This window comes from Melopsittacus undulatus, chromosome 11 (assembly GCF_012275295.1).
Source record: "Melopsittacus undulatus isolate bMelUnd1 chromosome 11, bMelUnd1.mat.Z, whole genome shotgun sequence".
In the NCBI taxonomy this organism is placed as follows: Eukaryota; Metazoa; Chordata; class Aves; order Psittaciformes; family Psittaculidae; genus Melopsittacus; species Melopsittacus undulatus.
The window spans coordinates 19,059,520-19,087,211 of record NC_047537.1 but is presented as its reverse complement, the minus strand read 5'-3'; the positions used below and the strand labels follow the sequence as shown (position 1 = coordinate 19,087,211).

Below are 27,692 nucleotides of genomic sequence, written 5' to 3'. Positions count from 1 at the left end.
TGAGCCCACCTCCACCACCTGCAGTACCGAGCATTGGACACATGATGGCAGCAGCGAGCAGCGCCCTGAGCCACGCCGTGAGCCCACCTCCACCACCTGCAGTACCGAGCATTGGACACATGATGGCAGCAGCGAGCAGTGCCCTGAGCCACGCCGTGCCCCCACCTCCACCACCTGCAGTACCGAGCATTGGACACTTGATGGCAGCAGCGAGCAGCGCCCTGAGCCACGCCGTGAGCCCACCTCCACCACCTGCAGTACCGAGCATTGGACACATGATGGCAGCAGCGAGCAGTGCCCTGAGCCACGCCGCGCCCCCCCCCCAACCTTCACCACCTGCAGTACCGACGCCTGGACGCGCGGTGGCAGCACACGCTGCAGAGGCAACGGGCTGAGAGCAACGGCCGCTCCCTTCCCCGTTGACAGCCTCCGGGGACCCCAGCTGCTGAGTGGGGACAGTTTGCAATCTTGGGGCTGGGGCTAAGTTGCTCAGGGAACTTTTATTCGAGATTCTTTCAGGCTGGTTCCTTTTATCGCTTTGTGTTTGCTTTGTAGGGATTTATAATCACATTCTTCAGCTTTTCATTTTCTTTACGCATTTTTATTTATTTCCTTTTTCATTCATGTTTTTTTCAGCTGTTCTTGCTTTTTAGTCTCTTTCAGTAACTTTTTTTTAGGCGTCCCGTACCTAAAATGAGATAAGAAATGGGCAAACATGGGTTAGAAAATGAAAAAAATGGTTCAAAACTCCTTATGAATGGTCCAAAATGGAACACAAATGGCCCAAAATGGATTAAAACAAGCAAGAAATGGGTAAAAATGGGTTAGAAGTGTGCAAAAATGGCTAACAATGGGTTAGAAGTGGATAAATATGGGACAGAAACGGCCATAATTGTTCAGAAATAGCCCCCAAAAAAGCTTTAAAGGGGTTAAAAATGGGAAAGATGGGTTAGAAATTGCCAAAAATGGCTCAAAACTGGTAAGAAATGGGCAAAACTGGGATAGAAATGGCCACTAGTTGTTTAGAAATAGACTAAAATGGCTTAAAACAGGGTAGAACTGAGGAAAAATGGGTTAGAAACAGGAGAAAAATCGCTTAAACCAGGTTCAGAAATGGGCAAAAATGTGTTCGAAGTGGCAAAAAATTGGTTAGAAGAAAAATAGTTTAGAAATGGCCAAAATGGCTTAAACCAGGTTAGAATTGGACATATAAGGGTTGCAAATGGCTAAAAATGGGATAAATCTAGTTAGAAGTGGCCAAAATTGTGTTAGAAATGGTCAAAAATGGCTTAAAGCTGCTGCCAAATGGGAAAAAATGGGTTAGAAAAATAAAAGTGGCTTAAACAGAGTGAGAAAAGGACCAAAAAAAAGATGGAAATTTTAAAAAATGGCTTTAAAAGGGTTAGAAGTGACAAAAAAACAGGTTAGAAATGGCAGAAAGAATTCAGAAATAGCAAATAAAAGCTTAAAACAGTTTAGCAGTGGGCATAAATGAGTTAGAAACAGCCATGTTACGGCATCTTCTTGGAATCAGGGGCTAAGTACACACCTCCATCCCTGCGAGTGCTGCCCGGGGCTGCCAGGAAAGCCGATCTGTGGAATAGGCTGTGTGTGTTCTGGTCTGTGAGCCCCCATCAGCTATAGTACAGGTGAAGTCTTGTCACTGGAAAATGTTTAGCAGATAATACCCTTTAGTGAGCTAGAACCCAGCACTAATGCTGCCTGCCTGGAAGGCTAGGAAAGGCAGATACATTTGGGGTTATGCACACAAAAGCTCTACGTCCTGCTGTGGTGCAAGTGTCATTGCTCTTAGGGGTAAATGGAAAAGCAGCCTCAGGCCTCCTGCTGGCTTCAGGGGTCCATCAGCTGCACCAGAGGGGCTTTGCCTGCAGGATGTGATACTTGCTATGCTGGTAAGTGACCAGTTCAAACAGGTTGAAATCAGAGTGCATTTGCCCAGAGCTGGGTGTTACTCACATTGGTACTGGTACTTGTGGTAGCAAACATTTCACGTGACCCACCTGCTGAACAGAGCTCAGTATTGCAAATAATAAGCCAGTTTTCCCTCCCTGGCTGCATTAAAACATGTTCCTCCAGATGAATTTAACCTCATGTCAGCGAAGCACTTTAGCTCAAGGTGCCAAAGACGAGCTTCAGCAAGGGCACAATGCCACCAGACACACCAACGAGCGTGAGGATGGGAAGCCCTTCCCTGAGAAAGAAGGGTAACTGTGGCCTTGGGCTTCTAAGAGACCCTCAGCAGCTGTAAGGAAACACCTGCATTCCCTGGGGTTCTAATCATAGGAGCACAGAATGGTTTTGGTTGCAAGGAACCTTTAAAGGTCATCTGGTCCAACCTCCCCTGCCATGAGCAGGGACATCTTTAACTCCATCAGGGTGCTCAGAACCACATCCAGCCTGGCCTTGAATGCCTCCAGGGATGGGGCATCCACCACCTCTCTGGCCAACCTGTGCCAGTGCTTTACCACCCTCATTACAGAAACATACTGAGGCTGACCTGCAGTTCCTGGTTCTCCCTCCCTCCAGGCCTTGCCTTCTGCTCAGCAGTGCAGCTCCTAATTCAACAAAGACAACACCAAGAGCTGCAAACTCTGCTGGCAGTACCCAAATGTCGAGAGGAAACTGGGGACCTGCATTGTTACAACATCCAACAGGATGATTAGAAAAACACTGGTAATTCCCCATAGAGCTGCTGCAAAACAGCCTGCAAGCAAAGCAACTGCTGTTTAGGCAAAAAGCAACGCAATGGTCTCCAAGCAGGAAAGCAAACCAAGCTGAGATTTCCTGTGACAATGTTTTCAATTACGTGAATGTAATTGACTGGAAGGGAAAAAACCTCTTGAATTAAGCACATGAACAAGGTGAACAAAATACTTTCTTCCTTGTTCAAGTAGAGGATGTGGTTTTGCTCTCATTTACTGGCCCCAGGTATTTCTGTAGGAGGATCTAGATCTGTCCGGCTTCTGGGAGCTTCTCGAAACCTCTCTATCTACCATGAGACCCCAGCAACAGAGGGAAGCAATAGAAAAACGCCACATCAACATCTGGGCGAAAGGAGGCAGCGGGAGTGGCTGAAGCCTTGACCCGAGAAGGATAAAGGACAGCCCCCAAAGACCCGGTGTGCGCGTCTGGGGCGGAGCGGAGACTCCCGGTTAAAACGAGATTGGCTCATTCATTGATAACAAACTGGTGCCGTGAGTCGGATGGAGAAATTCTGACGGGACTCACATCCCGGGGGCCGCCCCACTCACAGGAGTGCCCCCCTGTTTGTGACTGCCAGCGGAGAGCGGCCGGGCCCGGCCGGAGGAACAGGAGGAGCCACGGGAGAGAGATGAAGCTTTATTGGGAAACGGCTCCAGGGGCAACCAGCGCAGCCCCGGCCCCAGGCGGGGTTAAGGCAGAGAAGGGGCAGGTTGTGCCCGGGGGGCTGCTTGGTTCCTCTGCAGAGGTGCAGCCCCATGAGAGCGAGGGGACAGGAGATAGGAGAGTGCAAAAATCAGCCCCATCCCAGGGGAATGGTGTGCTGTAGAAATCCTTCATCTGCATCAGGCGATTGGTGATGCCTCAGAGAGGCTCCATTTAGAGGTGCAGCCTTTGTGTTCCTGAAGAACACCACTGATCTCAGCACCAGCCCAGGGGTGCTGAAGTTAGCAAAGAATCCAAACCCTCAGGCTGCGGGATCACACCAGCACCACGTGTGTGCAGCAGTAGAACTGCCAGGGCAGGGGGCAGGTCCGTCCGAGCCCGCCCTGCTGCCGGGCTTAGCTCTCCCTGCGCTCCCGTTTGAAGACAGCAGCTGCTTTCCATGTAGCAGTAATGTGAGAGAGAAGAATCTCCTCCGGGAAGAGCTCCTCCAGCTCTGTGGCTAACTCAGAGGCTTTTGCATCAAGATAAGGCAGGAGTGATTCCTTTAGGCTGGAAAACAGCAGAAGTAGTGTTAATAAATGCTGTATAGCAAACTACGAGTGCCACGTGGCAGCAGCGTGTTCCTAAGCATACTCAGTATACAGTGGTTTAATATGTGTATTTTGTACTGAGGAGGATCTAAGAGCCCGTCAGAGAATCCAGCAACAGGAGGCTGCATGTCAGAACCAAGCTGTGTGCATTCATCCAAGTGACTGCAGAAGGGCTTGTGTTTGGTGCTCATGAACAGCAGCTCCTGGTGTATCCCAGCAGCGCTCCCAAAACCCCTTGCATAAAATAAGGAAGAGTTATGCATACCAGAAAGAGGAAGCATGGCTCAGAGCTAGCTGAATACTCTTAATGTTGGTGTCAGGCAGGGCAGTCATTTGCCAAGGGAACCATTTCCATCACGTCCATTTTCAGAGCCAGAGCAGCCTAAGTTAACAACTGTGGTTCTTACCTCCACTTGGGTCTGAACTCATCCACAGCTTGGATGCGTCTCAGCTTCAAGACTATCATTTCATGGAGTTCCTGCAGGAAGGTTTCCAGCCTTGAGTTTACAAGGAAGGTGGTGAGGAGCTTGGAGGTCTCTGGACTGAGCTCGTCTTTGTAGACAGCACTGATGTCCACAAAAGGATCCTAAAAATGCAGTTAGGGAATAAAACCAAACCAGACAGACACACTTGAGCAACTTCAGTTGGAGGAGAGGAAAAAGCTGATGAGACAGTTAATGTTATGAGGGTACCTTACCCTTTTGAGGCGCAGAAGCTGCTCAGATTTATGGGTAGAGAGAAGCTGCCACAGGGCTATGTTGTGCTTTAGGTGGCATTGTCTGAGGGCCTGAAAGAAAAAACACATCTATGGATGATCCTGGGTGTAAAGGATGTATTTAGGAGCCTGGCCACATCCTGCCTTGCCCATGCAGATCAAAGCTGCAGCAGAGCACAAGGCAGAGAGAGGGAGTTCCCCAAGCCCTTTTCACCCAGGTCTGCAATAGGCTTCTCTCCCTCTTCCCCATTTTGCCTTCAATAATCCATCTTTTTGGTATCATGAAAGGGAGTGGGAAAGTGATTTGGCTCTCTCACATGTACTTGTCATAACATGGTGCCTTTGGCCTTTATCAGTCAAGGCCCTCTTCACACATCATTAGCAGATAAAACCTTGCCCTGTCACCACTTCTGAGAGGTAAACCAGTGTCACTGAAAGCTGACTCATAATTGAAAGTCCTCCCTTTTCTCAGTTTTAGCATTGCAACTAATTATGCTGACACTCAACTGAGAATTCTCCTTCCTGGTGCTGACAGAAGAACTTGGATCTGCAGAGAAGCTTGACCTTCTGCACATCCTGCACCTGACCCTTCTGCAGGGTTCTGCAAGAACCCGCTGAGCATCACAAACTATTAGATGCTCCCACTGGTTGCAGGGGAGGTGAAAATTGTTTCCTCCCTAATGTTGAATACAGTGGAGAGGGAATTCTATCACCTTTTCAAGCTGAACTTGTGCTGGGCTTGGAGATCAGACTGGCTGGATTTTATCCTATAAGAATAAGAGCTTTGCTCTCAGGACTCACCTGCAGTACGTGAGGGTTTGTCTGGTCACCCATGTGCAGAACTTTCACGATGTAGTCAGTCAGAAGCATTTCTGGATCCTCTCCAGCCATGGCCAGGAATCCCAGGGTAATTTCAGTGACAGACAAAGCATCACAGACATCACTGTAAGACTGTAGTTCCCCACTGATCATGTTCATCACAGAACTGGGGAGAGCACTCTGAAAACCATGAAGTCAAAGCAGTTGCCAGCATTAGTTTGGAGGCAATCCTTATTGCTGCTCAAGTTGCTAAAGCCATGGAAGACAGCAGAGCCCCTGATTTAAGAAACTGATAGTGCTTAAGTGTATCCCTTTCTTTCTTAAATCCTGACTGACAGAGGGCAGCCATTCAAGGGATGGTGAGAGATTAGTGGACGAGCCTTCAGATGAACATGGCTACTGACAGACGACAAACCTAACATTTCTTGGGACATCAGGGATCATGTGCTCACCCCATTTCCTCCAGTGCAGAAACCCACCTGATCCACCTTATTCCTGACATCATTAAAGAGCTGTTCGTAATTCCGATCACGTCTGTACACAAGGGTGGGTATTCCCTGTTAGGAGAGAAACCCACAGCTGTAAAGCTTTGCTTGCCCCACTACAGTGCATGCCCAGCTGCAGCAAACACTGCAGGGCTCCAGCAGCAGCAGAGAAGTTGTCTGCAGGAAGCACAGCTAAGAGGCCTTGTCCTACCGTTAGGGTGATGAGCGGCTTCCCCTGCAGGAACTTGCTGATGACTTGCTGCTGGATCTTCTCCAAATCAAAGTCCTGCAATGTCTCCCCTCCCTTCTCCATGCTATACTGGCAGTTGGACAGGATCACAGGAATCAGGTCTTTCTCAACATCATAACTGATCAAGTGCAGATCAGCCACTTCTGAAGGACTGATCAAGTACCTGCAGAAGAGAAAACAGCCTCCATTTAGAGCAAGAAGCCTTTATGAAGCAGGAAAAGCTGACTGTGCTGTAGCAGGTAATACAACAGAGCCCCCCAAAAATGCCTAGCAACATACCTATCATCTTCCTTGATGTGCTTGTTCACTGAGTGGATGAAGTCATTGTGCAGACTAATGAGGTAGCTGGTTAATGCTGTGGAGCAGAGGCCTAGTCCCCGTCGACGTGGCAGAAGGACCTCAAACTCGCTGTCCAGAGTCAGGTCAGCATCACAGTAGCCTTTAGGAAGCTTAATTTCCCCTGAAATAAAAGGCAGAGAAGACTACTTGAGGTGACTTAGAGCCAACCCATGATGATCAAGCCTCTCCTGAGCTGACCCATGTCAGGAGAAAGTACAGAACTTGAGGAAAGCAGCGCTCTTTCCCTTATAGATAAGTACTAAAGGGAACAAGTTCAGGTGAGACTTTTACAGGAGGGAAACGAATTCTTCCCTCTGCACCCAGATCTTCCTGAACCTTTAATGGGCAGGGTCAGTTCTGAGCATGTCTCAGCATTGTTGATGGAAGGAACTTGAACTGTTGAAGAGTAGAGGAGCACTGTTAAACAGCTGGGAAGCCCTTGTTCCTATTACCCTCAAAACAATGCTGGGAAAGAAGGGGACTCACCATTGGTGTCCAGTGAGCTTCTCAGCTTGTTCCAGACAGACACAAACACATTCACTCTCCTCTGTAACAGTTCCCTCATCACATCTGAGGAGTAACAGAAAGGTGTACTTAAGTACAACTAAAGGAGTTACCACAAAACATCTGCACGCTGCTCATGAATGGAAGGACATCTCCTCCACCTTTAGGCAGGCCCTACTCTAGGACAGAGCTTAAAAAGTTAAATAAACCCACTGCTGCATTGAGGGATTTATCTTGCCTATCTCTGAGCAGAGTCCCCTCTGTTCCTTGTGAACAATCGTCCTGTGCTTAACTGTCTCTAAAGGCACCTGATGACTTTTCCAAGTTTAATTCCAGCATTAAGGTCTCCACTCCATAAAAAAAAGGAAAATGAGGGGTTAAGATTGCAGCTCAAGAGAACTTTTCACCTTCATTTTCAACAGGACTATCCAGTGCTTTTTGTTTCCCCAGTTACAGTTTTGGCAGAGTCATCTCACCTGAGAGGGGTTCGCTGAGGAAGTCTCTGATGGAGCCGTGTTTGACATCAGCAGTGTTCTGAAATCGCTTCACCAAGTCTCTCTGCAGAGCCAGAATCTCCGGTAAGAACTTAACCAGCCTCAGTTCTGTTTCCTGGAAGAGGAAAGGGGGCCTGTGAGGAAGCTTGTTCCCAGATAAACCAGGTTTGAATACTTCTCATGGAATTAACTTTTGAAATATTTGTAATAAAACTTATTTGACATGTGCAGTTCTCAAGATTAAAGTTATGAGAATAGAGACTGTCTAATCAAATGGTGGCTCAGTCCTGGGTAACTGGCTGTAGGGACATCCAGCCTGAGCAGGGTTGGACCAGACAACCTCCAGAGGTCCCTTCCAGCCACAGCCAGTCTGGTTCTGTGAACTGATCTCTGAACATTGCAGCCTCATCCCTGTGTCGCACCCACCTTCTGCAGGAACTTCCAAAGGAGAGGGACGCTGTCCTTGGCATTCTTTTGCTGGACTACATGGCTCAGGTTCTCCACTGAAATCCTCTTTCGGCAGCTCCACATCTTGGAGTGATGTATGTGACTGTCCCTTGGCAGCTGGGACAGGAAAGTGGCTGGGTCACCATACACGATTTTCACTACTGGATTGGAAGAAATTCTCTCATCCTCTTGTATTTGTCTGTTTAACTTCAGAAGCTTTTTATCCAAATCCTGCATTTAAAAAACCCAAACAAAGAAGGAGATCAGAGCTGGCAGTGTCCTGCCACACTGAACCACCAGAGTCTGTTTCCCTAAGAGCTTGATGCCCAATTGACAGAAGAATGCCAGAAGATGAGCTCCCATGGATCACATGTAAAACATACTGCAAGACACCACAAATAATTAGAGCGTAAGTACTAGAGCACTATAAAATATTATAAAATAATAATAATTAAATAATAACAATAACAGAATAATAAAGTTATTCTTTGTTCTCCAGCTCATCCATCTCACAGGGTTTCCATCCTTGAGATGATGTATATAGGGGAACAAAAGGCAGACAGGATTCATTTGGGGCAACCATGTGCTCACTCAGACAAGTACTTTCAACAGCTCTAGTCTCAGATACTCATTTCCACAAGTAAAATAAAGTTGGCTGACAGTCACAAATGAAAGCTAACCTGCAGCTATGTCACAGACAGTTTGGCTTTAGGAATAGCTGGGTGAAAAGCATAGCACAGATACTGCAGCAGGTCAGATTTCCAGTAAGTGGATTTTGAACTGCACAGCTACTCAGGTTTGATACAGATTTCTCACCTCCAATTCAGGAACAATAGTTGTTTCTGCAACAATTTTTTCCCATGTGTTTCTATTCTTCTTGGTGGAGAGCACATCATCAAACTGAACTGGCCCTGCAACAGGAATATTTAATCTCTTACAACTGCAACATTTTAGTTTAAAGAAAGCACGTCTTCTCTAAGCTTTCAGATGTGACATCCTTGCAAGTTAGCATCATGAACCCACAAGCAATTATGGAGGTCCTATGACCTAACTGTCTTGGTCTAACTGGACAGTGTCATCCAAAACAGGCCACAGTGATCTCAGGTTTTCAGCAGATTCAGTCCAGTCCTTCCTTTGAAGGACAGGGACACTTACACCAGTCATTCATAATCCCAGAAAGGTTGAATAAGTTGTCCAAGGTCAGACCATGATCAGTGACAGACCGAGGAACAGAGCTCAGAATACTGATTCATGCTGTCACATGCTGAAAATATGGCTATTGCATATAAATCCCTGTATGACACAATGAGTCAATGACTGATCTGAGTAGCACCTCTGCTGGTGAGCTGAAAGCTCTGTCAACACAATGTGAGGTTATTTATGCAATAATTGCTTTCCAGAATTATGCACCAAACCTTGCAAACTCCACGTCCTCGACTGAAGAAGTGAACAGCCAAAAATTCTTCACTCCCTACACTAAGACACAAGCCTCAAATATCTGGATCTTCCTCATCAGTTCAGCTACTGTCTGTTGGCAAAGCAGCCAAATGCCTGCTGCCCTTCGAGTGCTGACACAGCCTGCAGATGTCATATTGCAGGTATCCTTACACTGGCCTGGATGCTGATGAGGGTCCTTGAGAAGGCTGCTAAGGACAAGGTGAAAGGTGTTGATAGTCTCATCCACACTCTTCCTCAGGATCTTTGTCAGCTGTGCCAGGTCCTCCTGAATGTGCTGCTGCAGGAAGCTCACAGAGTCGTGCACTGGTGGCTTGATAATATTCTGCAGTGACTGAAGAGCCAGAAAAGGCAAGAATGAGCATCACTGATAACATCTAGTTCAAGCACAAGCCATGCAGAACTACAGTGCCACCAGAGAGTCAACTCTGTCCTATACAATTTCTACCACTTGAATAGAGGTAGGGTGTGTATATGCATTTCCATGCATGGAAGTGCATGAAGGAACCAAAATCACTACAGGGCAAGGAGGGAAGTGAATCTGGGGTCTTGCATCTTGAAAGACTGCCTCAGTTACTTGGCAATACGATGAAAGGGACTTGCACCATTCAAAGGTTTCATTACATTTTATGTAGCCACTTGGCACTATGATGGGAAGGTACCTTAGGATCTTTCGTGGCTCCCAGGAACATTGCTAGATGTGTGAGCAAACGTGTCAGAACATAGACAACTGGGGACATGTCCCGGTCAGACACTCCTGTTGTTTTTCTGTGTTGTACATCTCCAAGGATGTGGCCAGTCTGAGTTCTGTCTCCATTACTCCTGTTGGGAAGTGTATGTACAGGGTTTTTTGCCTTGACAAAGCAAACACGAGACATCTTTTATACCCAGCAATGTCTGTTTGACCCATAGCATCTCTGAATGCCACAAAAGCTGCCAATTGAAAGTGCTACAGGGGAATGAGGACTTGCAGTAAGTTTTGTACAGAAACAAGCCAATTTATTTGGTTTTGCTGGCTCATTACTCTTGCTTGGGTATCTCTTCCTAAAGTTTTACATGAAAGAGGCAACATCCAGCCCTGCAGGGCAAGATTAGGGAACTCCATGCTGGGTAGGTAAAAAAACACTGCTGCTAGAATTACTAACTTCAGCATTCTTACACAAGGGCTGTAAGTACTTCCCCAGAGAACCGAGGAGCAGGGAGCACAAGCCATAGTTACTGGAGCTCTGGAAGGAGTTCCTCAGTCATGTTGATCCATTTCAGAAAAGGTTGCCCACTACTATATGCTGGTGTAGAACCACAAACTGTATCAGCCTGGACAAGCAGGGAGATGGAAAACTCTAAACCAGCAGCTTGACAAGATCTTATATTAAGGCACTTTCTGCAAGGTCAGAATTACATCAGCACTCCTAACAAACAGCTGAGCCTCTTCCCCCTCAGAAGCCAATGTCTGAGCTAATGGGGGAATCCCATGTGCCTGCTTCCAGACAGCAGTATGAAGTGGTTGGTACCTTTTGCCCTGTCAGCATGAGAGGCAAGTACTGCATCACATAGCACTGAAAAGAGAAATGAATCAAAAGCATACTGGAATTCCTGGAAGCCCTGCAGCGGTTTGTGCTCTTCCCCTCCAACTCTGACACCGCAGTCGATACAATAGCTGGTTTCCATGGGGAGCCCACACTGACAAAAGCAAAAGAAGAACATTCAACTCCAGGGCAGGAGCCCCTCCAGCACAGCCAGAGAACAGGGCACAGGACCTCTGCCTCTCTTGTTTCCTGGAGCTATGGTATAAGCTGTGTTAGAGCTATTGTAAATTTTACAATGGCAAGATGATCAATACTACGGAGTTTAGCAAATGAACCACTGTGCAACAGAACATTAAGCATTAAACCCATAAACAAAATAAACTCATTTATTGTTGTACATGATGCCTGATTATCTTCCCCCTCCCCCAAAAAAATTCTTACCTCTCCTACAGTGCAAGGGTGGCCATTTGGACATCCTATCAAGAGAAAGAAACAGACAGGACAGTATTAAAAGACAGGTATTTACAAAGCCCCCATTACTCCCTTTTGTAGAGACTGTCATTTTGGAGCAATAAATCTGCTTCAAGATCTAATCAAAAGCATCGACTGTCCCAAAGCTCTAAGGAGTGAGAGGGTTCCCACAGGAACACAAGGAATTTTTCAGTGTCTCTCCTTGAAAAACAAGGAATGGAAGCCTAGAAGATTCTGCCACTGAGTACCAATGGGCGGGTAGACATGAACATTCCCTCCCCAGATTCCTGGTCTGCAGTGGGATCCTACTGTGGAAAACAGAGAACTGAAAGCTGGCCAGGAAGGTGGCCAAGAGCTCCTCTTCTGCTCACACCACTTTACCCTTGCCAGAAGCAACAGGGCAGCTCCTTTGCACTCTCAAGCCTTGCAAACACCTACAAGCTTGAGATTAAACAGAAGCTCAGTGCCCTTTGGTTCACTGCCCACATAAACCATAGCTGCAAATGGTACTTTATGAGGGATGACTCATAGTGAGGAGCGTGTCCATCCTCATGTTTGGAGCAGTTTCATTCAAAACCCAAGGATTATCCTTGGATTTCTTTCAGAGCCAGTCAGGAACACTTACGGTACCAGCGCAGAGCAGCCACTCCTTCCCAGGCCCTCGCCTGAGCCATGATATCTTCTGGCATTGTAGGCAGAAAAGAGTGCTAAAGGAGGAAAACGGAAACCAAGTGACAAATGAACACACAGATCAGTTGCTCCCTGTAGCAGCAGCTTACTGGCTCATTATTCACAATGGGGAACAAGAGACATCTGAGAGCAGAGCGCATGCAGATGATACACATATGCATTTTCAAGTTCTACCTTTGAAAATCCACTCTTAAGAACTGTCAGGACTGTTCAGATCTGAAAGTGCACTTCTCTAGACATCCTTAACTGGATTTATCTCGGGGCGGCCTGATGTACCTTGTTGTGTACCAGCATGTTTCCTTACACCACGGATAGCCAGGAGAAGTAGGGGTGGAGGGATTTGCTGCTCTACTCAGCCTAGGGCTCCAGGAGCCACTACAGAGCACACAGGTCTCCCCACTATAACCCATCAGCTGCTTTCAGACTCACTCAAATACCAGCAGAAGTATTTGCCCGACTGCTCAGGATGCAGAGGTACCTTGAAAAGGTACCAGTCCAGAGCTTGTGGCTGTGCTAAATAATCCCAACAATACTGAAACAATCACACATTGGTAATTCACAGCTAAAACAGGTTGGTGCTTTTGATGTTGACAAAGGCTGGGCTATAGAGAGTCCAGCAGATACGTGAAAGAACTAGCAAGGTGCTGAACTGCAATCCAAGTTAAACCTCTACCTGCATGGTGTGCGGGTGGAATGCCAGATTCCTCAGGGGCCCCAGGACAGGGTTCCTCCCGCAGAGCAGGACCGCTGCGGTGTGAACAGCCATTTCAGTCAGGGCCCCGTGGTGGCTGAAGCTCTGAGGGTTCACTCTCAGAGATGGTAGTGCATTCATCACAAGAGAAGATGCAAAGTTCTGCACGTCTGCAGAATTCAGGACTTGGGAGCTCTGGATGAAGTCAGTCATAGCAGCTGTTTGCTGAGAGCACATATTTAAAAGAATTAAAATCAGCCTGATGTTGCTCACTAAACTATCAGCTGCTTCCCAGCTGCATTGCCCCTGCTGCTGCCCACTTCCAGTCTGCTCAGATCAGCACATAATCATATTTGGGGCAGAAGAACAAAGGGCTTTTCTACCAGTTATTCAAATCTCATTCGTCCCGTCAACAAAGCAATGCTTGTCGCAAGCCTCCAAAGGGAAGTACCTCACCTGCTGTTTGGGATGCAGACTGGAGTCACTAACTCCATACAGGGCAGTGACCTCTCTGAAAATAGCCAGGAGCAGATGGGCAGATTGTACGGCCGGGGAGCTGCTGGATGCCTAGGAAAGAAGACCTCATGAGATAGCAGTGAACAGGCTATGGCTGTCACAGCTAAAGATACTGGGTATGCTCTGGTAAACTCTCCCCACAAATCAAATGGAATAGCACAGGAATGGCAGTTCAGATTGAAATCTGACAGGAGGGTTTTACATCAGAAACCTCTCAAGTATTTTGTTCTTCTAACATCCAGTCAGAACTGCAGTCTTAATAGGCAGCAACCTGTACATGCCTTCCTTCAAATCAAATCAAAAGTGAAAACATAAGTCACAACCAGTGTGCAATAGATGGTATGGAAACATTCATAGTCCTTTGTTCACAAGCTTCTTTTCTTACACAAAATATCTGTTGGAAAAAGGTTACAACCACAGAGAGATCAATCACCTGCTTGAGTTCGGCATGCCAAGACAAAGCTAGGCAGCTACAGACAGGCAGGGAGGGGGCATAAAGCTTCTCTTATTATCTGCCTACTGTCCTATCAGTTGGCTACAAGGTGCCCACGTTGCTCGCTGTAAAACAACCCTCTGTGATAGATCACAAGGGGAGGCAAGCAAGGAATAACCCACAGAAATAACCTCAGTTACCTATACTAGAACACAGGTGAGAAAGCAAAGCAAATGTGTGTGTGTCTTGCTTTACTGTGGCTTATGCTAGCAAAGCAACTCAGCTATCTCCACTGGAAGAGACTGCCACCAGGAACACAAAATCAAACACTGGCCATTCAGATCCCACAAGGACTGTGATGAGGAGCATGTGTCCTACCTTCTCTGCCTCTAGAAGCCCCTCAGTCTTACACTCGATCATGGCTTTCCCCACAGCATCACGCAGGACCCTGTAACTCTTGCCACATGCCAGGTAGCGATCGATGTGATTAGACTGGCTGTTCTGCACCTACGAGGGGAAAAGCCCACAGACATTACTGTGAACATTAACCACGGTAATGGTTAACGTCCACGAAAGCACTGTGGACATTAACCAGCCGGAGAAGGCACAATCTCCTCTTCCTCCTGAGAACTGTGGCTTTGCAGCCTTTGCAAAGAGGCAGCAGGCATGGCAAACCAAATGCTGCTTTAAGAAATTCCATTCAACAGAGGGTGAGTGTAAGTCACTTCACTCCCACTGTGGCGTGTCCCCCAGGAGCTATGCAACAGTAGAAACACCCCAAAAGCAGCACAAACTGAAGAGCAGGAGATGACCAGAGCCTTCTCCAAGGAGACACCTTTACCTGCCTCAGAATTTCCACTGGGAACACCCACTTATACTGTGCCTCTGTGGCAAGGTTCTGAGCAAATTCCATCCCATAGTGACTAGCAACTTTCCGGACGAGGTAAACACGATGCCAGTCATTCTTGGTGAGGCTGCAGAACACCCTCACGTTTGCCAGGTAATGCTGCTTCTCCTCTACCTGCTCTTGCTCTGTAAAGGGAAGAGACAAAAAAAGAGGCATAAACTACCTTGTAAAACTTCTGTCAGCAGCAGCTGCAGCACCAAGTCCATCTTACTGGTACTAACTATATAGGAGACCTTGAGAGCCCTCTGTTCCTCTTATGATTGTCTAGAGTGTTCCCTCAGCTGGGTTTCAGTCTTTGACAGAGGGTGACATCCTCTGCTTCCACTTCCCTCTCTCAAGGACAAGTTTTCCCATTTACTGGTAGTTCATTCTCAGAACTCGTCTATCTTGCTCAATTATGGCTTTCCATTGGTCTCAGCTGCCAAGGTGATGGTGCTCACTAAGACCAATCTGCTGGGATGTATTTCACTAGCCTGACATCCTCAATGCAAGGGCTGGACACTGAAGTCCTTGGAACTAGTTCTGTTACTGCACTTCACTGCTTCACAAACTGTGTATTTGAGACTCTCCACACGCTGTTCTCCTTTATGGGGTCAGCAAATCAGCTCAAAACTCCTGTTACTTATTTTTAAGTATCTCATCATCATTTTTAGCTGCTCAGAGCTCTCATTCATATAAACCAATAAGCCTTACAGCATCAGTTATGCTTTATTCATTCATTAAAGTTCAGTTGCGTTGGCTCTAAATAAAGTTTCACTGTTAGCATCTGGAGGATAAAATAAATCTTCCAAAGCCACAGCTCCTATGTAACTGCACTCCAGGGGTCACCAGCACAGCCTTGCAAGTTCTAGAGCACTTCTAATGCACGGTAAAGAGAACCAACGATGACTGAGACCTTTAATGAAAGAAAAGGAGGAGAAAACTGACGCACTTGCCCTTGGCCATACATCAAAACAAGTTCTAGCATAGCACAGATGCATTGGCCATATCCAGCCCATCTCCCATGGGGACTTTGCTCTGCATACAGCATTTCTATTTGATAGTAGAATAGGCTTACCTCCGGGCTCATGTAAGTCAAAGAGCAGCTCTGCAGCCTTGCTCAGGTACAGGCGAACCTTGGCTACTGCCTGTAGATATTCAACAGATGATTCCTGAGGAGTTTCTTGGCTGTTATTTGGCAGGTAGTTCTCTGGAAAGCCTCCATCTCCAGGCAGAGAGTTTATGTGCTCATATCCAAGGCTGCCCTCAGACTTCTCACACATGGCATCCTAAAGATGGGCCAGAACACTGCATGAGTGGCAGAACCACTTAAATCTGATGTCCTGTGCACTGGTACTTCACGTCTCCAATGCATCCAGACTGCAATAAGCACATTAAACTTTAATATCTCACAGCACCCTCCACCCCAATGCTATTAGTTCCTCTCTGTGATCTCTCCAGTGCTTATCCTAAACCTTTGCCACATCAAACACCATTGTCAGCAATGCACCCAAGCTTTCCCATATTTCCTAAGCATGTAGATGAGTAGGAGTTATGAGCATGCTGCATGGCCACACACATGCTGAAACACACATCACACGCTCCAAGATGCCAAGCTCTAGCTGACTTACCCTCAGCAAGAATCCAGACTTTCATCTTATCTACAAAGTCACCACTGTAATGCAGACTGCAAGAAATTAAACCTCTGCCCTGCTGTCAAACAGTGTCTGTGAAAACAAGTAGCCCAGTAGCAGACTACTGCAACTAGAAATCCCCCTTCTCACTGCACTTCTGTGCTGGAGATTGACTTTTATCAGGCCTCAGTTAACACTTAAATACCAGCCCAAGGTGTCCAAGAAAAAGAAAGATTGCTGTAATGCTGCAAGCACACAAACCTTCCCTCAAAAAGCAAGGCCAGTTACTGGAGAGGGGTGATTTGATGTAAGCTTCTTTTTGGGCTTTCTAGCTGGGCAGCTGGTTGTGTGCACAAGAAACCTGTTTAAAACTGTGGAAGAATTTCTGTTCTTGGCCTTTTTCCTTCCCCTGCACCAGTTTCACTCCAGCTCTTCCCCACGCAGCTCTTACCTCCAAGCAGTTGACAAAAAGCAAGTAGAGTTCTTTTTTATCATTTTTCTCTAGGAGCTCGTCACGCTCTACCCGGGACAGGTAGTGCTGCACATCATTTTTCACTTCATTAAAGCTACGGGAAACAGAAACACTCCCTTAACACAGCTGCAATACTGACAACTACTACTTGTGTTCTAAAGCATGACCAAACTACCGGCTGTGTCCGTGTGACAAGTGAGGGTCACTCTGGATCCACCTGGAAGCTGGAAAAGCAGTTGTGCCATGTTTTGCCAAGTATCATCTTGCTTCACAGTCTGATCTAGGCTTTTATGCTCAACAAGACCGAATTAGCATTTCTAGGGTGTAACTCATCTGATCTATTTTAAGCATCTGAACCAGGAGATAATCACACTTGAGAAGTCACTTCCTGTGTACTGACTGCAAAGGGAGGCTGGAAGAGCTAGTGTGAATCGAGAGGTCTGTGAGCATACAAAAGATCACTCTTGATTAAATGACTGTGGATGAGTATTGCTTTGCTGATCTAGAGCACATCAGTTTGTCAGCTACCTCTATGTCACCCAAGCCATCCACATTCAGTATAAGTTTAGGTACACCTGGGCACCGACTGGTCAGATACTTCAACATAAGCTATATGCAAACCAGCCAAGCTGCATGATTAATAAAAGGCACAGGATGAATTTCACCTGTAATGACTCAAATTCAATCAACAGTATGGCAGTGAGAGGAACAGTGAGATTGGTTTGATGAGCCCATGAAGAACAAAGCTGAGCCACTCCCTAATGTACCAGCCATCAGCTGTCCGACTGTGCTCACCTGTACTTCAAGAGGAGCTTCAGCATCACTGAGCGGATGATGGGAGTTTCATCCACTTCTTCATTAAATGGAGACAGAAGTTTTGTGTGGACAGTAGGGTGATCTGTGGAGATAGAGAAGGACACGTTTGGCAGACAAGAGGATGCAGCAAGAGAATGAACTCCATGAGGCTGAGCAGCAGGAAGGGGGGAGCTCACCTGAACCTTCCAGGACCCTTCTGTGAACAAAAAGCAGATTGAGGAGCTCTTGGATCACCTCTGCTTCAGGGGGTTCATTGTCCCTGAAGCACATGGTAGTGACCACATCAATAAAGAAATTATTGCATCTCTGCCGGAACTGGGCATTTCTTGCTATGGCTTCCCTAGGGGAAGGGGAAAAAGCATTAGGACAATGTTCAAATACAGAACCACTTAAGTAATGGATAAAGCAGAGCAGACAGGCAAAAATCACCAAGGTGAGATGCTTTTCCAGCTTTCCAAAAGGCTGGATTTGTGCAAGACTTCGGCAGTACTGTCTGCAAAGACAGTCTTTTGATACGGTAAACAGAACACAGACCAGGGCTCCCTCCACCCATTCTGCTCATGCTGACAGCTTCAGGGTAGCAGATCAGGATTTGCTCACACCACCAGCCCCACTGCAATGCTTCCACCTTGGAGAGGAAGTACCTGAGCTCCTTGGAGACACTTAAATTAACATCCTCTATGGCAACTCTGCAGTATGGACAATGCATCTGTGCTGGTACCAGCCACATCCTGATGCACTTCTGGCAGAACACATGGTTGCAGGGCAGGCAGACGGGATCCTTCAGCTCTCCGAGGCAGATGAGGCAGGACTTCAGACCGCAACTGTAACCCAGAAACAGCAATGAACACAATTGCTTCAATGTTGTCTTAGCAAAAGCCTTTAATAAGATGTTCATCTGCAACTAAACCATAAGAAGCTAATGTAAGACCAGGTGGTTAACTGCTTAGCCGCAGGGTGCAGAATAAAAAGGAAGTTATTACTCTTCACTTGGCTTTCATTCCATTGTATGCAGCACTGCTTGCACCCAGAAATATGTTGCAATACTGGCAATATTCCTAACTGGCCGCTTGACTTGTCTCAGTGTCATTACCTGCAAAGCCCATTGCTGACTTCTTCCTTACACTGGCACAGCACTCTCATCACTGCCACAAAAGTTGCATGGGTTTTCATGTCTGAATCGTGCTGAAAACACTGCAGAGGGAAAGGACAAAGCTGAATGAGTCAGCTCTAACACCAAAGACAACAATTCACATGATCAGCAGAAGCAAGCAGGGAAGAGGTGAAATCCCATCTTTGCTTACCTCGGCAAGAAGCAAAGTGTATTTTTTCACTAAATCCTCGAGTTCTGGTATCAGAGTGTTGATGCCAAGCAACACGTGTTCCACAAAGAGAGACATTGAGAAAACCCGGTTCCAGCAGGTTCTGTGGAAAGTGTAATATCAGAAAGTACAATTATGAGCTATGAGCATGAATGGAAGTGCAATGTGAGGCCACTCTAATGATCTCCCTGCTTTTCATGCTCACCACTACAGCCCTTGTGCAATTCTTATGCAGCCCCTTTGCTTTGCCCTTTGGTTATCAGCCCTGGTTTCTTGTCAAGGACAAAGCACATAACAGCACCCAACACAGTGAGCTGGTGCCACAGGAGCTGTTCTGCTGCAATGCTGACTACAGGACTTAGGACCACTACAAGGACCTTCTTGCAGCTCTAACCTCTACATCAAGGAAATACTTAAAAATAATCACAATTAACTAAATTGTCTGAATTTGGTTAAACTAAACAAGGTCTGTGAGAAACTGGGAGAGCTTTCAGGCCATGTCTTCCAAGAAATGAGGCTCCATCTCTCCGGGTCTTAATGCAGAGAGGATGAAGTGGGGAGACGCTGCTGGTTACCAGGAACCTAAGGAGAGTTTTAACTAATCCTTGAACCCAGCAGGAATGCACTGGATGGTGCTGCCAGATTTAGAGGGAGAATCTACATGAGATGATGAAAAGATCTGGTTCTTGATGCCTGCTCTGTAACTGGGCCTAGCAGGAGCCTGGAAAGGTTTGCAAAGTCTTTGTGAGAAAAGCAGCACCAGAGCAGCTTTCAGCCTGTACTAACAGCAAGCAAAAGATCAAGATTGTGGGCATATGTGTGGTACATACTTAAGTTCTTTCAGCAGCTCATGGCACTGACTCCCACTCCTCTGTAAAACCTTCTCTTTACACAGAAACTCAATGGGCATACGAAGATTCTTCACTTTCTGCAGCCAAGTCTCAGGGGGGTCTGTCTGCACTTGACCCTGCAGCTCTTCAGCACATATCATCGCAGCAAACACATCCAAAACCTAGACACACACACAAGGGTAAGTATAACACAACAGTTGCATTCCAGAATTACTTCTGAGCCTTGGGCTCTCAATTTGGCTTGCTACAGCATGTGTTCTACTGAATAACCTTCTACTTGATTACCATAAGGGTAAACTATTTCAAAATCTGCTTCTAACAGTGATAACATAGCAGATTATTCCTGATACTAAGGATCCTGACTGAGCTTGTGCTCCCCACTTTACTGTTGCTGAAACCAAAAGGAGACTGAACACAAGATAAAATTCAGTGGATAGAGGGCCCTGCTAGTGCTGAGCATCACAAAATGCTTCACAGTGACTCTACCATCTCTGAATGTGGTCTTCCATGTCCTTCCTCTCCTTCCTCAATACCAAGGTAGGCAACCACACGGGGGTGTACAGCCAGGATCCTGGCTAGGTTCTGCAGGCGGCTCTTGAACTGGTTGTATCCCAGGTGGACCCAAGGCAAGGCCAGCACCGCCTCCTCTCTCATGGCAGATGCTGCCTTCAGTTCCTCTACACAGGATAAGAAGGCAATTCGCAGGCACTGCAAGTTTAGAGCAAAGTTAAAATTAGAAGAGAACCTGTGTCATTCCTTTTGTACTGGATATCCTGGCAAAGTTCTCTGAAAGACAAGAATCAGTACTTCACACAGCCTGAAATGTGTCAGTTTTTACAGGTGCTCCCATGGAAGTGCTTGTCTGAGTAAGGTCTCAGCAATTTCAGCAGCCATTCACACACTGACCTGCAGCTCCTTTGCAGAGGACACACCAATGGTCAAGGCAATGAAGTCAGCAGTATAGCACTGGAAGAGCATCTCCCTGTCTTCCTCGGGCAGAGCAGAGAGAAATTTTCCCAGTGCAGTTTTCTGGAAAATATCCACAAACTTCTCAGCATGGTCTGGAAAATGGGAATGCAGAGAAAAGCTGAATGTTAGGAGGAGGCTGGGTTTGACACAGCTTCTGTCTGAACAGCCTGACACCTCATTAATCACTGATGCATGCAGCACTTCCCTCATTCACAGCACTAATAGGGATTTGAGGCCAAGCCTCCCCAGCACAGACACCAGTGTTATATTTATGGAATCTCACCTTGTCATTAACTCTTGGCATTTCCACAAAGGCACACAGTAGATGTGAGAAAGGCCAATAGTGAGAAGCACAAAGAAAAACTGGCTTGTATGAGTCCAGAGGTATTGAAAGTGACTCCAGGGTCACAGAAAGGTAGAGGCATCGTAGTGACAAACCAGAGGTTACATGGCAGGTGAATGGAGACGCTCTGTGTTATGAGCTCAAGCCAGGGCCTCACCTTCAGTGTTTTGGATGTATTGAGCTTCCAACCACATCTCATCCAAGTACTCCTTTATCCTCCAGCTGAAGGGCATCTTATTCCCAGCATCAGCAGACACTACCATGTTGTTCTGCACCAGAATTATCTCTGGCTGAGAGCTAGGAAATTAAAAGGTCATTAATGCTCTAGGCTTTTGCCTGGAAAACACATTCAGACAGCAGAGGCAGCAAGCTGCAGAAAGCAAGAATTTAGCCCTGAAAGGGGAAAGAAGTGAAGGACTCATTAATACAGCTCATTCTGCCAACTTTGTAGCATTAGGATTTAGTAGGCTTTCCCTGGCCAAAGGGCTGTAGTGGCAGGACATGTGCACTCCAGGCGCTGGGTAAGAAGCATGAACACGCCAGAAGCCAGAGAGTGAAATCAAGGACAAGGCAGAACCAAGAGACTTCTGAAGGCAACAAGAACTGCCCTTCAGCACAGCACAGGGGAGCACCAGCAGTGGATCTAACACCAGTGCTGGTGTCGGTGCTGCCACCCAGACCTCCTGCTGCTCTCTCCAGGGACTCACCTGTTCCTGCCCACACCGAAAGGGATGGTCAGGAGTTTGGTATCACTGAAGATGAACATCCACAGCTTTGTCACCCACTCAGCAGCCGGCCTGACCAGCAGCTCCAGATTGCCATTTCGGTCTATGACAGCAATCAGGAGAGCCAGGATGGGAGTGATCACGTTCTGGACTCGCTTCCACAAGGTGTGCCTTCAGGAGCAGAAAGAGACCAAGAAACCCAGAGGGAAGATGAGCAACGATATCAGCAAACTGGGAGGTGGCTGTTCTGAAAACCTGCTGGCATTTCCATGTGAGGAAGTCCTAATCCTGCCTTTAAGAGATAAAAATACCACCACCAAAATGCCCTAAGGTTCTCCCACTGGCAGCTGCCCCTAAATCCCACTGTTCCACTCAAAGCACTTGTGCATTCCTGCCCCAGTACAGCCAAGTCAGATGCAAGTCACCCTCCCCTTAGGAGCCAGGAGAGGACAGAACTGCCTTCAGGGAGTTTCCAGCACAGACTGGGGCCTGACACTGCACATATTCAGGTTACTCAAAACTGCTGTCACTGCTGCAGAGTTGCCATTTGCAGATTGCTCTTGGAAGCCTGCAGGTTACAAGATGTTGCTGCTGTCCTCACCTGAAGGTGCCTGCCTCCTGGAGAGCACTGAGGTTGAAAGCCTCCCGAAGCACCCAGTTTTTGGGGTCAAGGTAATTTTCTTCTTGCTTCTTCAAAAGGCTGGCGAGACGAGCCTTGGTTATCTTCAGGAAGAAGGCTGGAAAACAACAGGGAACTTGCATTTTTCTCTTCTTCTAGGTCCTCCCAAACCCAAGGACCACACCAAGCACAGCATTTTACACTCAGTTCAATGATTAGGCAACCAGGAAAAGAAACCAGCCACCAGAGCTGGCATAGCCAGAGAAAACACCACAACCTATAGTGAAGTAACACTCCAGAAGCCCTACAGCCAAATGAGGAACAGCCTGGAGCAGACATACACACGCGTGGGAGATGGCCTGGGAGATCCACCTAGTCTACATTACTGCAAGGACCACCAACCTCTGGGTTCCCAGAGAATTAACTGGCATGTTTTGGTGGTCCCTGCATGGGACACTACCTGCAGCAGCCAGGGAGCACATACCTTTCAAGTGATCCTCTTTGGACAGAAGGCCAAGGAGGATCTCAATTCGCTTTCTGCTTCGACTAAGATCTTCATTTTGGTCCCGCAGCATCCCCACAGCACTTTGTACACAGGTCCTCAGGAGTACAGTGGTGTCCAGGATTTTCCCCTTCCCAGGAACAATGTGAAATCAACTTCATTACTCCAAGTTTACCCCAAGCCCTCTTAAGATGATCATAGTGCTCCCATAGAAAGGGCCTGTCCCCCTGGCATCCCTTCTCCCAGTTTTCCTCTCATCTCAGGCTGCAAATTTTAGTTCTTCTTTTGCTGTCAAATACATGATGCAACTTCCGTGGCTTTCCAAACTGACCAATGAAACACAGCACTTGTATTAAGGCTGTTATTGGGGAAAATACAGCAGTTTAGGGAAAAAAGTGGAAATTATGTGATATGGGAAGATAATTGCTTCCTGGGAGATGCTCAGGCAGTAGAGGGGCAAAAGCCCCACTCGGACTGGGCATCCCCCAGGACAGCTCCAAATGACATCTCAAAGCACCCACAGCTGGAGTGGCAGCTCAGAACCAGAGTTCTCAGCTTCAGGCTGTACAAGGACAACAGAAGCTTTTAGAACTAATGTTTGAAAATTAGAAGTGTGAAATGACTGATGAATATGAGGATCCTTGCAATGGTTCATTGCTTCAGTGATGCTGATTGGGAAGTGAGCAGAGGAATTTGTGGCTGACCATTAACATTCATGATACAAATCTTCCTGATGGATTTCAAGTGAACGGGGATGCAAAAGGTGTGTTGCACCTATGTATGACAAAGAGCAGAGAGCCATGTTGAAAGCTGAGAAGCAAACAAATGTATTCTGAACTGACCTCATAGTGCTCTGCTTCTGGCACTGGTGTTTCAACCTCCACCTCTTTTTCCTCCTGTTCTCCATTCACATACAGAGCTGCAACTAAGATGTAGAGGTTTGTTTAGAAAGCACACTCTTGCATCAGGCAGGTAAGGGTTTATTTAGCAGCACAGAGCAGCAGAACATCTGCAGAGATCCATTATCACCCACAGGAGCAGTTGAGACCCCCCCTCCAAGCACAGCTGCAGCTGCTGGGCTGCCAAGCCTCATGCAGCAAGAGCTGGAGGCAACGTGACACTGACCTAATGCTTTGAGCTCTACTAGGATCCCATGGGGCAGTTTGGTGCCTTGTACCAGGCCTAAGTTCCACCACCACTGAGTCTGGGACCGTATCTCCCCCTTTCCCTGCTGGCACATGGCCCCCATGGCTGGCACAGCCAGCCTGCAGCTCACCTCTGGTTTTACTTGAATCCTCACAGAACATCTGGCTGATGGTGAGGTTCTGCAGGGCTGTCATATCAGAGATCATGTCCTTGGATCTGCGGAGATCGTCGATATGCACTGACTGCCACAGTCCTAAAGACAGGGAAGAGAAGAATCATTTCATGCCTGCAGCATGCTCTTGTAGAAGAGCTTCCCAAGAATTACATCCCAGTACCTGTCAGCTAGCAGCTCACAATAAGAGGTTATTTACTCTCAGTTCTTGGTGCAGAAAGGGAAAGCAGCAATTCACTTTGAACATGCTAATGTGCACTGCCCTGACTAACAAGAGTGTGCATGCTCCTGGGGCTCTGAGGCTTAGAACCCACTGCACACAGCACGAACCTTGCTGCTGAAAGCACGACACGTAAGCCCACACTCAGGAGCCTCCTGGGGGACAAAATGCCACCACAGTTTGTATCACGTTCACTTGCTGCTCTCCAGCTGAGTAGGAAGAAGACTCAACCACCACTGGGCACGGCAAGGTGCTCTCAAAGGAGACCAGGACTCCAAGATACTCATCCCCCCAGGGCAGAGGGTAAGTGAAGCAGCTCTGAGAACCCACAGGACACACTGATTCCTGATGCTAAGCATTAAAAAGGAAGGCTAACAAGGGATGTTGCTGTGCTATGTTAGCCTGAAGGCAGCTGAAGAGTGAGGAGTGACAGATGACCAGACCCACCTCCATGGAATCCCACGTAGGATGTTCCCCCTTCCACTCGGGAAAGCTTCACAATAAAGTAGACAAAGACAGAGTCTTCTCCCAGATCCACCTTGTTGATTTCATTCACAACAGTGTACCTACAACAAAGAGGAAATGCTGTTGACAGGTCAAAGACAGAAAAGTTCAGAGCCACAGGGCTGCTTCAGAGAAGATTATCTGGTAACTGGACCCAGTTTAGATTATTTTGACTTGGGTTATGAGTCATTCTTCGAAACACAACTTGTGCTTCTAGATCCATCCCACTACAGAACACACAGAAGGATTACACATTCCTGATCCTGAAATCCCCAAACAGCACTAAAAATCAAATGGTGCTGAGGAGCCACCAAGCACAAGAGCTGCCTGGGAACCACCTCACACTTCACCTACCTGGCTGAAGCAATGAGCTGGGCATTTTGAGAGCCTTCTTCAAAGTCTGTCTGAATTATAAGGACTTTATTTCCTGGTGCAGCATCAAGGAAATCTCTGAAGAGTGAAAAGGGATTTAGAAGTAACTGAGCATAAAACCAAACCATTCCAGTAGAAGTCGCTCCACATTAGCTGTGGCTGCTGAAGGCAGGAGGAGAGGTTACAACAACCATCCTATGGGGATGATGTAACTTCAAACTGACAGAGCTAACACCCACTTTGCCCCAGCCTGTCCTCTGTTCAGCCCAGCACAGCCTCTTGCCCCCCTCTGCCATATGTGTTACTCCAGATGTTCTACCCATCCTGCACCCAGTTGACAGCTTATTTAGAGCAGGATAATGCAAAACCAGACTCACCGGATGCTCTTCAGGAAGGAGTACTCTGTGTCAAACTGCTGCAGGAACAGGATTTGGGGCCTTTGTGCTTTACCCTGCACTTCTCTCTCCAGACAAGCAGCATCAGCACTGGTGAGAAGCCTCGAGAAGGTGGTGACCTGGGAGTGCAAGATGCAGGTTTGTTTTCTCCTCTGAACACAGCAGGAGGGCAGTAGAAACTGACTCATCCATGCTCCAAGATGCTGAAGAGCTGGACTGCTCTCAAAAAAACCCATTTATTTGCCCTGCCAGTAGGCAAAGGGTCAACACGGGCTGTTACAGCAACCCAGGGCTCCCTGAGAGGAGGGTTTTGAGAGGTCCCTGCAGGATGCTCACCTCTGTAAAGACCGTCTGCTTCCCAGCGCCAGCGTGGACGTGAGCTCGGAGGAAGTCTGCAAAGGACGTGTGCTGCTGCTGCTTGAAGTAGACGTTGGCCAAAGAATCTGCCATGAAGAAGCGCACCGAGCTGCAGAGGCGGATGACGGAGTCCGGGGTTGCGCAGTTCAGCAGTGCCAGCGGGGCTTCTCTCTTCACACAGGACATGAGCTCACCAGGAGGACACACTGGTTTCAGCCTCTCCATCATCTGCAGCACTACTGAGGCACAGGTATTGGAGTGGTAGCCCACAAATACATCAGAAGGGCTGTATTTGTGCTTGCTTACAAAGTGCTCTTCTGTGTTGGCTGCAGTGAACTCATGCACCCACTTCTTCAGCTCTTTTACAGTTTCTCTTTGTCCCTTGTCCAGGACAGTACTGAGATCCAGGTAGTGCTTTTCCAGCCTGTTGATCAGTGGGATGGGAAAGTGCTCATAGACCACATCCTTCTCCTCAATGACTATGAGCCGGAACTTGGGGTGCACTCGGCACTTCACCCGGTGGGTGCCCAGCCCCAGATCAACGTACTTCTGGCCAGCCAGGTACACGTAGTACTGATTGAGGGCATCGTAGAGGCTTTCATAGAGGTTTTGCAAGTTGAGGAGCACAACCATTTGGCCAGTTTCCATGCAGACCTTCACCCGGTTGATGTTCCTGCATATCTGGGTATACTCCTGGTCCTTAGGGAAACTGGAGCCAAAGATGATTTCTGGCTGTTGTCGGGCAGTAAAGAAAACTTGCTGGAGGATCTGCAGCGCTGCGTAGTTCTCAGTCAAAATAAGCAGGTACCTGCAGTCACCATCCTCACCATTGCTGTAAATGTTCTGCCGTACCAGCTCAATTCTGCTGATATCATGAGCATGTATTTCCCCTTTTTCTGGTAACTGTGAAGTGAATATTTCCAAGGCATTGACATCATCTTTGCCACCAAAGTTCCGAAGAACAACTGTGGCTATGTCCTGAAGTGTCGGCTCACTTTTGGAGCTCTTAGCTAAGGCAAAGAACATCTTTATGAGGCTGTAGTAGTCACGCAGCCCAAAGAACTCCCTGTCTTGGGCCTTGCAAATATTTTCATATGCATCTGCAAAGTGGCAGAAGTACTGTTCAACCTTCTGCAGAGCCCCTCGTGCTGAGCAACAAATCCCCTTGGCACTCTCTATGAGCTCTTCTCTGCTGGGGTCACCACGTGAGACAAAGATGCCTCGATTCATTTTAGCAGGGTCCAAAGCCCAGTTGGAAATCCCAATGAAACCAACCTTTTTGTGGGGAAGAGGGACATCATCTATGCAGCCATCTTCCAAAAGTGGGTGCAAAGTCTTCAGGGGCATTTTGGGAGAGTCTTCAGCCAGCCCAATCTCATCCAAAACCACCACTGAGACATACTCCTCCAAGTTCTTCCCTTCCTGGAATCGAGCACAGTGCTTGAAAGTGCCTATGATTCCCTCTGGGGTAGAGAGAGGGCTGCACTGGAAAGACACTAGATGGATCTGCTTCAGGTCCTTGAACAAATCTGAATAAGCTGCCTGGCCCTGCATAGCATCAGCCACAATGGTTTT

General features: G+C 47.4%; 1 protein-coding gene across 1 annotated transcript in view; it reads right to left on the bottom strand.

The window, feature by feature from the left end:
• Positions 1 to 3,346: 3,346 nt before the first annotated feature.
• RNF213 (ring finger protein 213) overlaps positions 3,347 to 27,692 on the bottom strand; it is a 47,498-nt gene continuing 23,152 nt past the window's right edge. The window contains 40 exon segments of the mRNA XM_034067603.1: positions 3,347 to 3,936; positions 4,385 to 4,563; positions 4,675 to 4,764; positions 5,494 to 5,691; positions 5,991 to 6,068; positions 6,208 to 6,409; positions 6,526 to 6,706; positions 7,072 to 7,155; positions 7,566 to 7,698; positions 8,010 to 8,261; positions 8,847 to 8,941; positions 9,639 to 9,819; positions 10,148 to 10,307; positions 11,071 to 11,165; positions 11,453 to 11,487; positions 12,108 to 12,189; positions 12,846 to 13,088; positions 13,320 to 13,430; positions 14,191 to 14,313; positions 14,648 to 14,844; positions 15,777 to 15,987; positions 16,784 to 16,898; positions 17,600 to 17,702; positions 17,797 to 17,960; positions 18,265 to 18,444; positions 18,714 to 18,814; positions 18,925 to 19,045; positions 19,773 to 19,954; positions 20,280 to 20,501; positions 20,700 to 20,854; positions 21,263 to 21,402; positions 21,813 to 22,001; positions 22,432 to 22,567; positions 22,934 to 23,081; positions 23,794 to 23,870; positions 24,228 to 24,350; positions 24,937 to 25,055; positions 25,348 to 25,443; positions 25,743 to 25,879; positions 26,097 to 27,692. Of these exon segments, the coding sequence (XP_033923494.1) occupies positions 3,783 to 3,936; positions 4,385 to 4,563; positions 4,675 to 4,764; positions 5,494 to 5,691; positions 5,991 to 6,068; positions 6,208 to 6,409; positions 6,526 to 6,706; positions 7,072 to 7,155; positions 7,566 to 7,698; positions 8,010 to 8,261; positions 8,847 to 8,941; positions 9,639 to 9,819; positions 10,148 to 10,307; positions 11,071 to 11,165; positions 11,453 to 11,487; positions 12,108 to 12,189; positions 12,846 to 13,088; positions 13,320 to 13,430; positions 14,191 to 14,313; positions 14,648 to 14,844; positions 15,777 to 15,987; positions 16,784 to 16,898; positions 17,600 to 17,702; positions 17,797 to 17,960; positions 18,265 to 18,444; positions 18,714 to 18,814; positions 18,925 to 19,045; positions 19,773 to 19,954; positions 20,280 to 20,501; positions 20,700 to 20,854; positions 21,263 to 21,402; positions 21,813 to 22,001; positions 22,432 to 22,567; positions 22,934 to 23,081; positions 23,794 to 23,870; positions 24,228 to 24,350; positions 24,937 to 25,055; positions 25,348 to 25,443; positions 25,743 to 25,879; positions 26,097 to 27,692 (7,188 nt within the window). The 3' untranslated portion in view covers positions 3,347 to 3,782.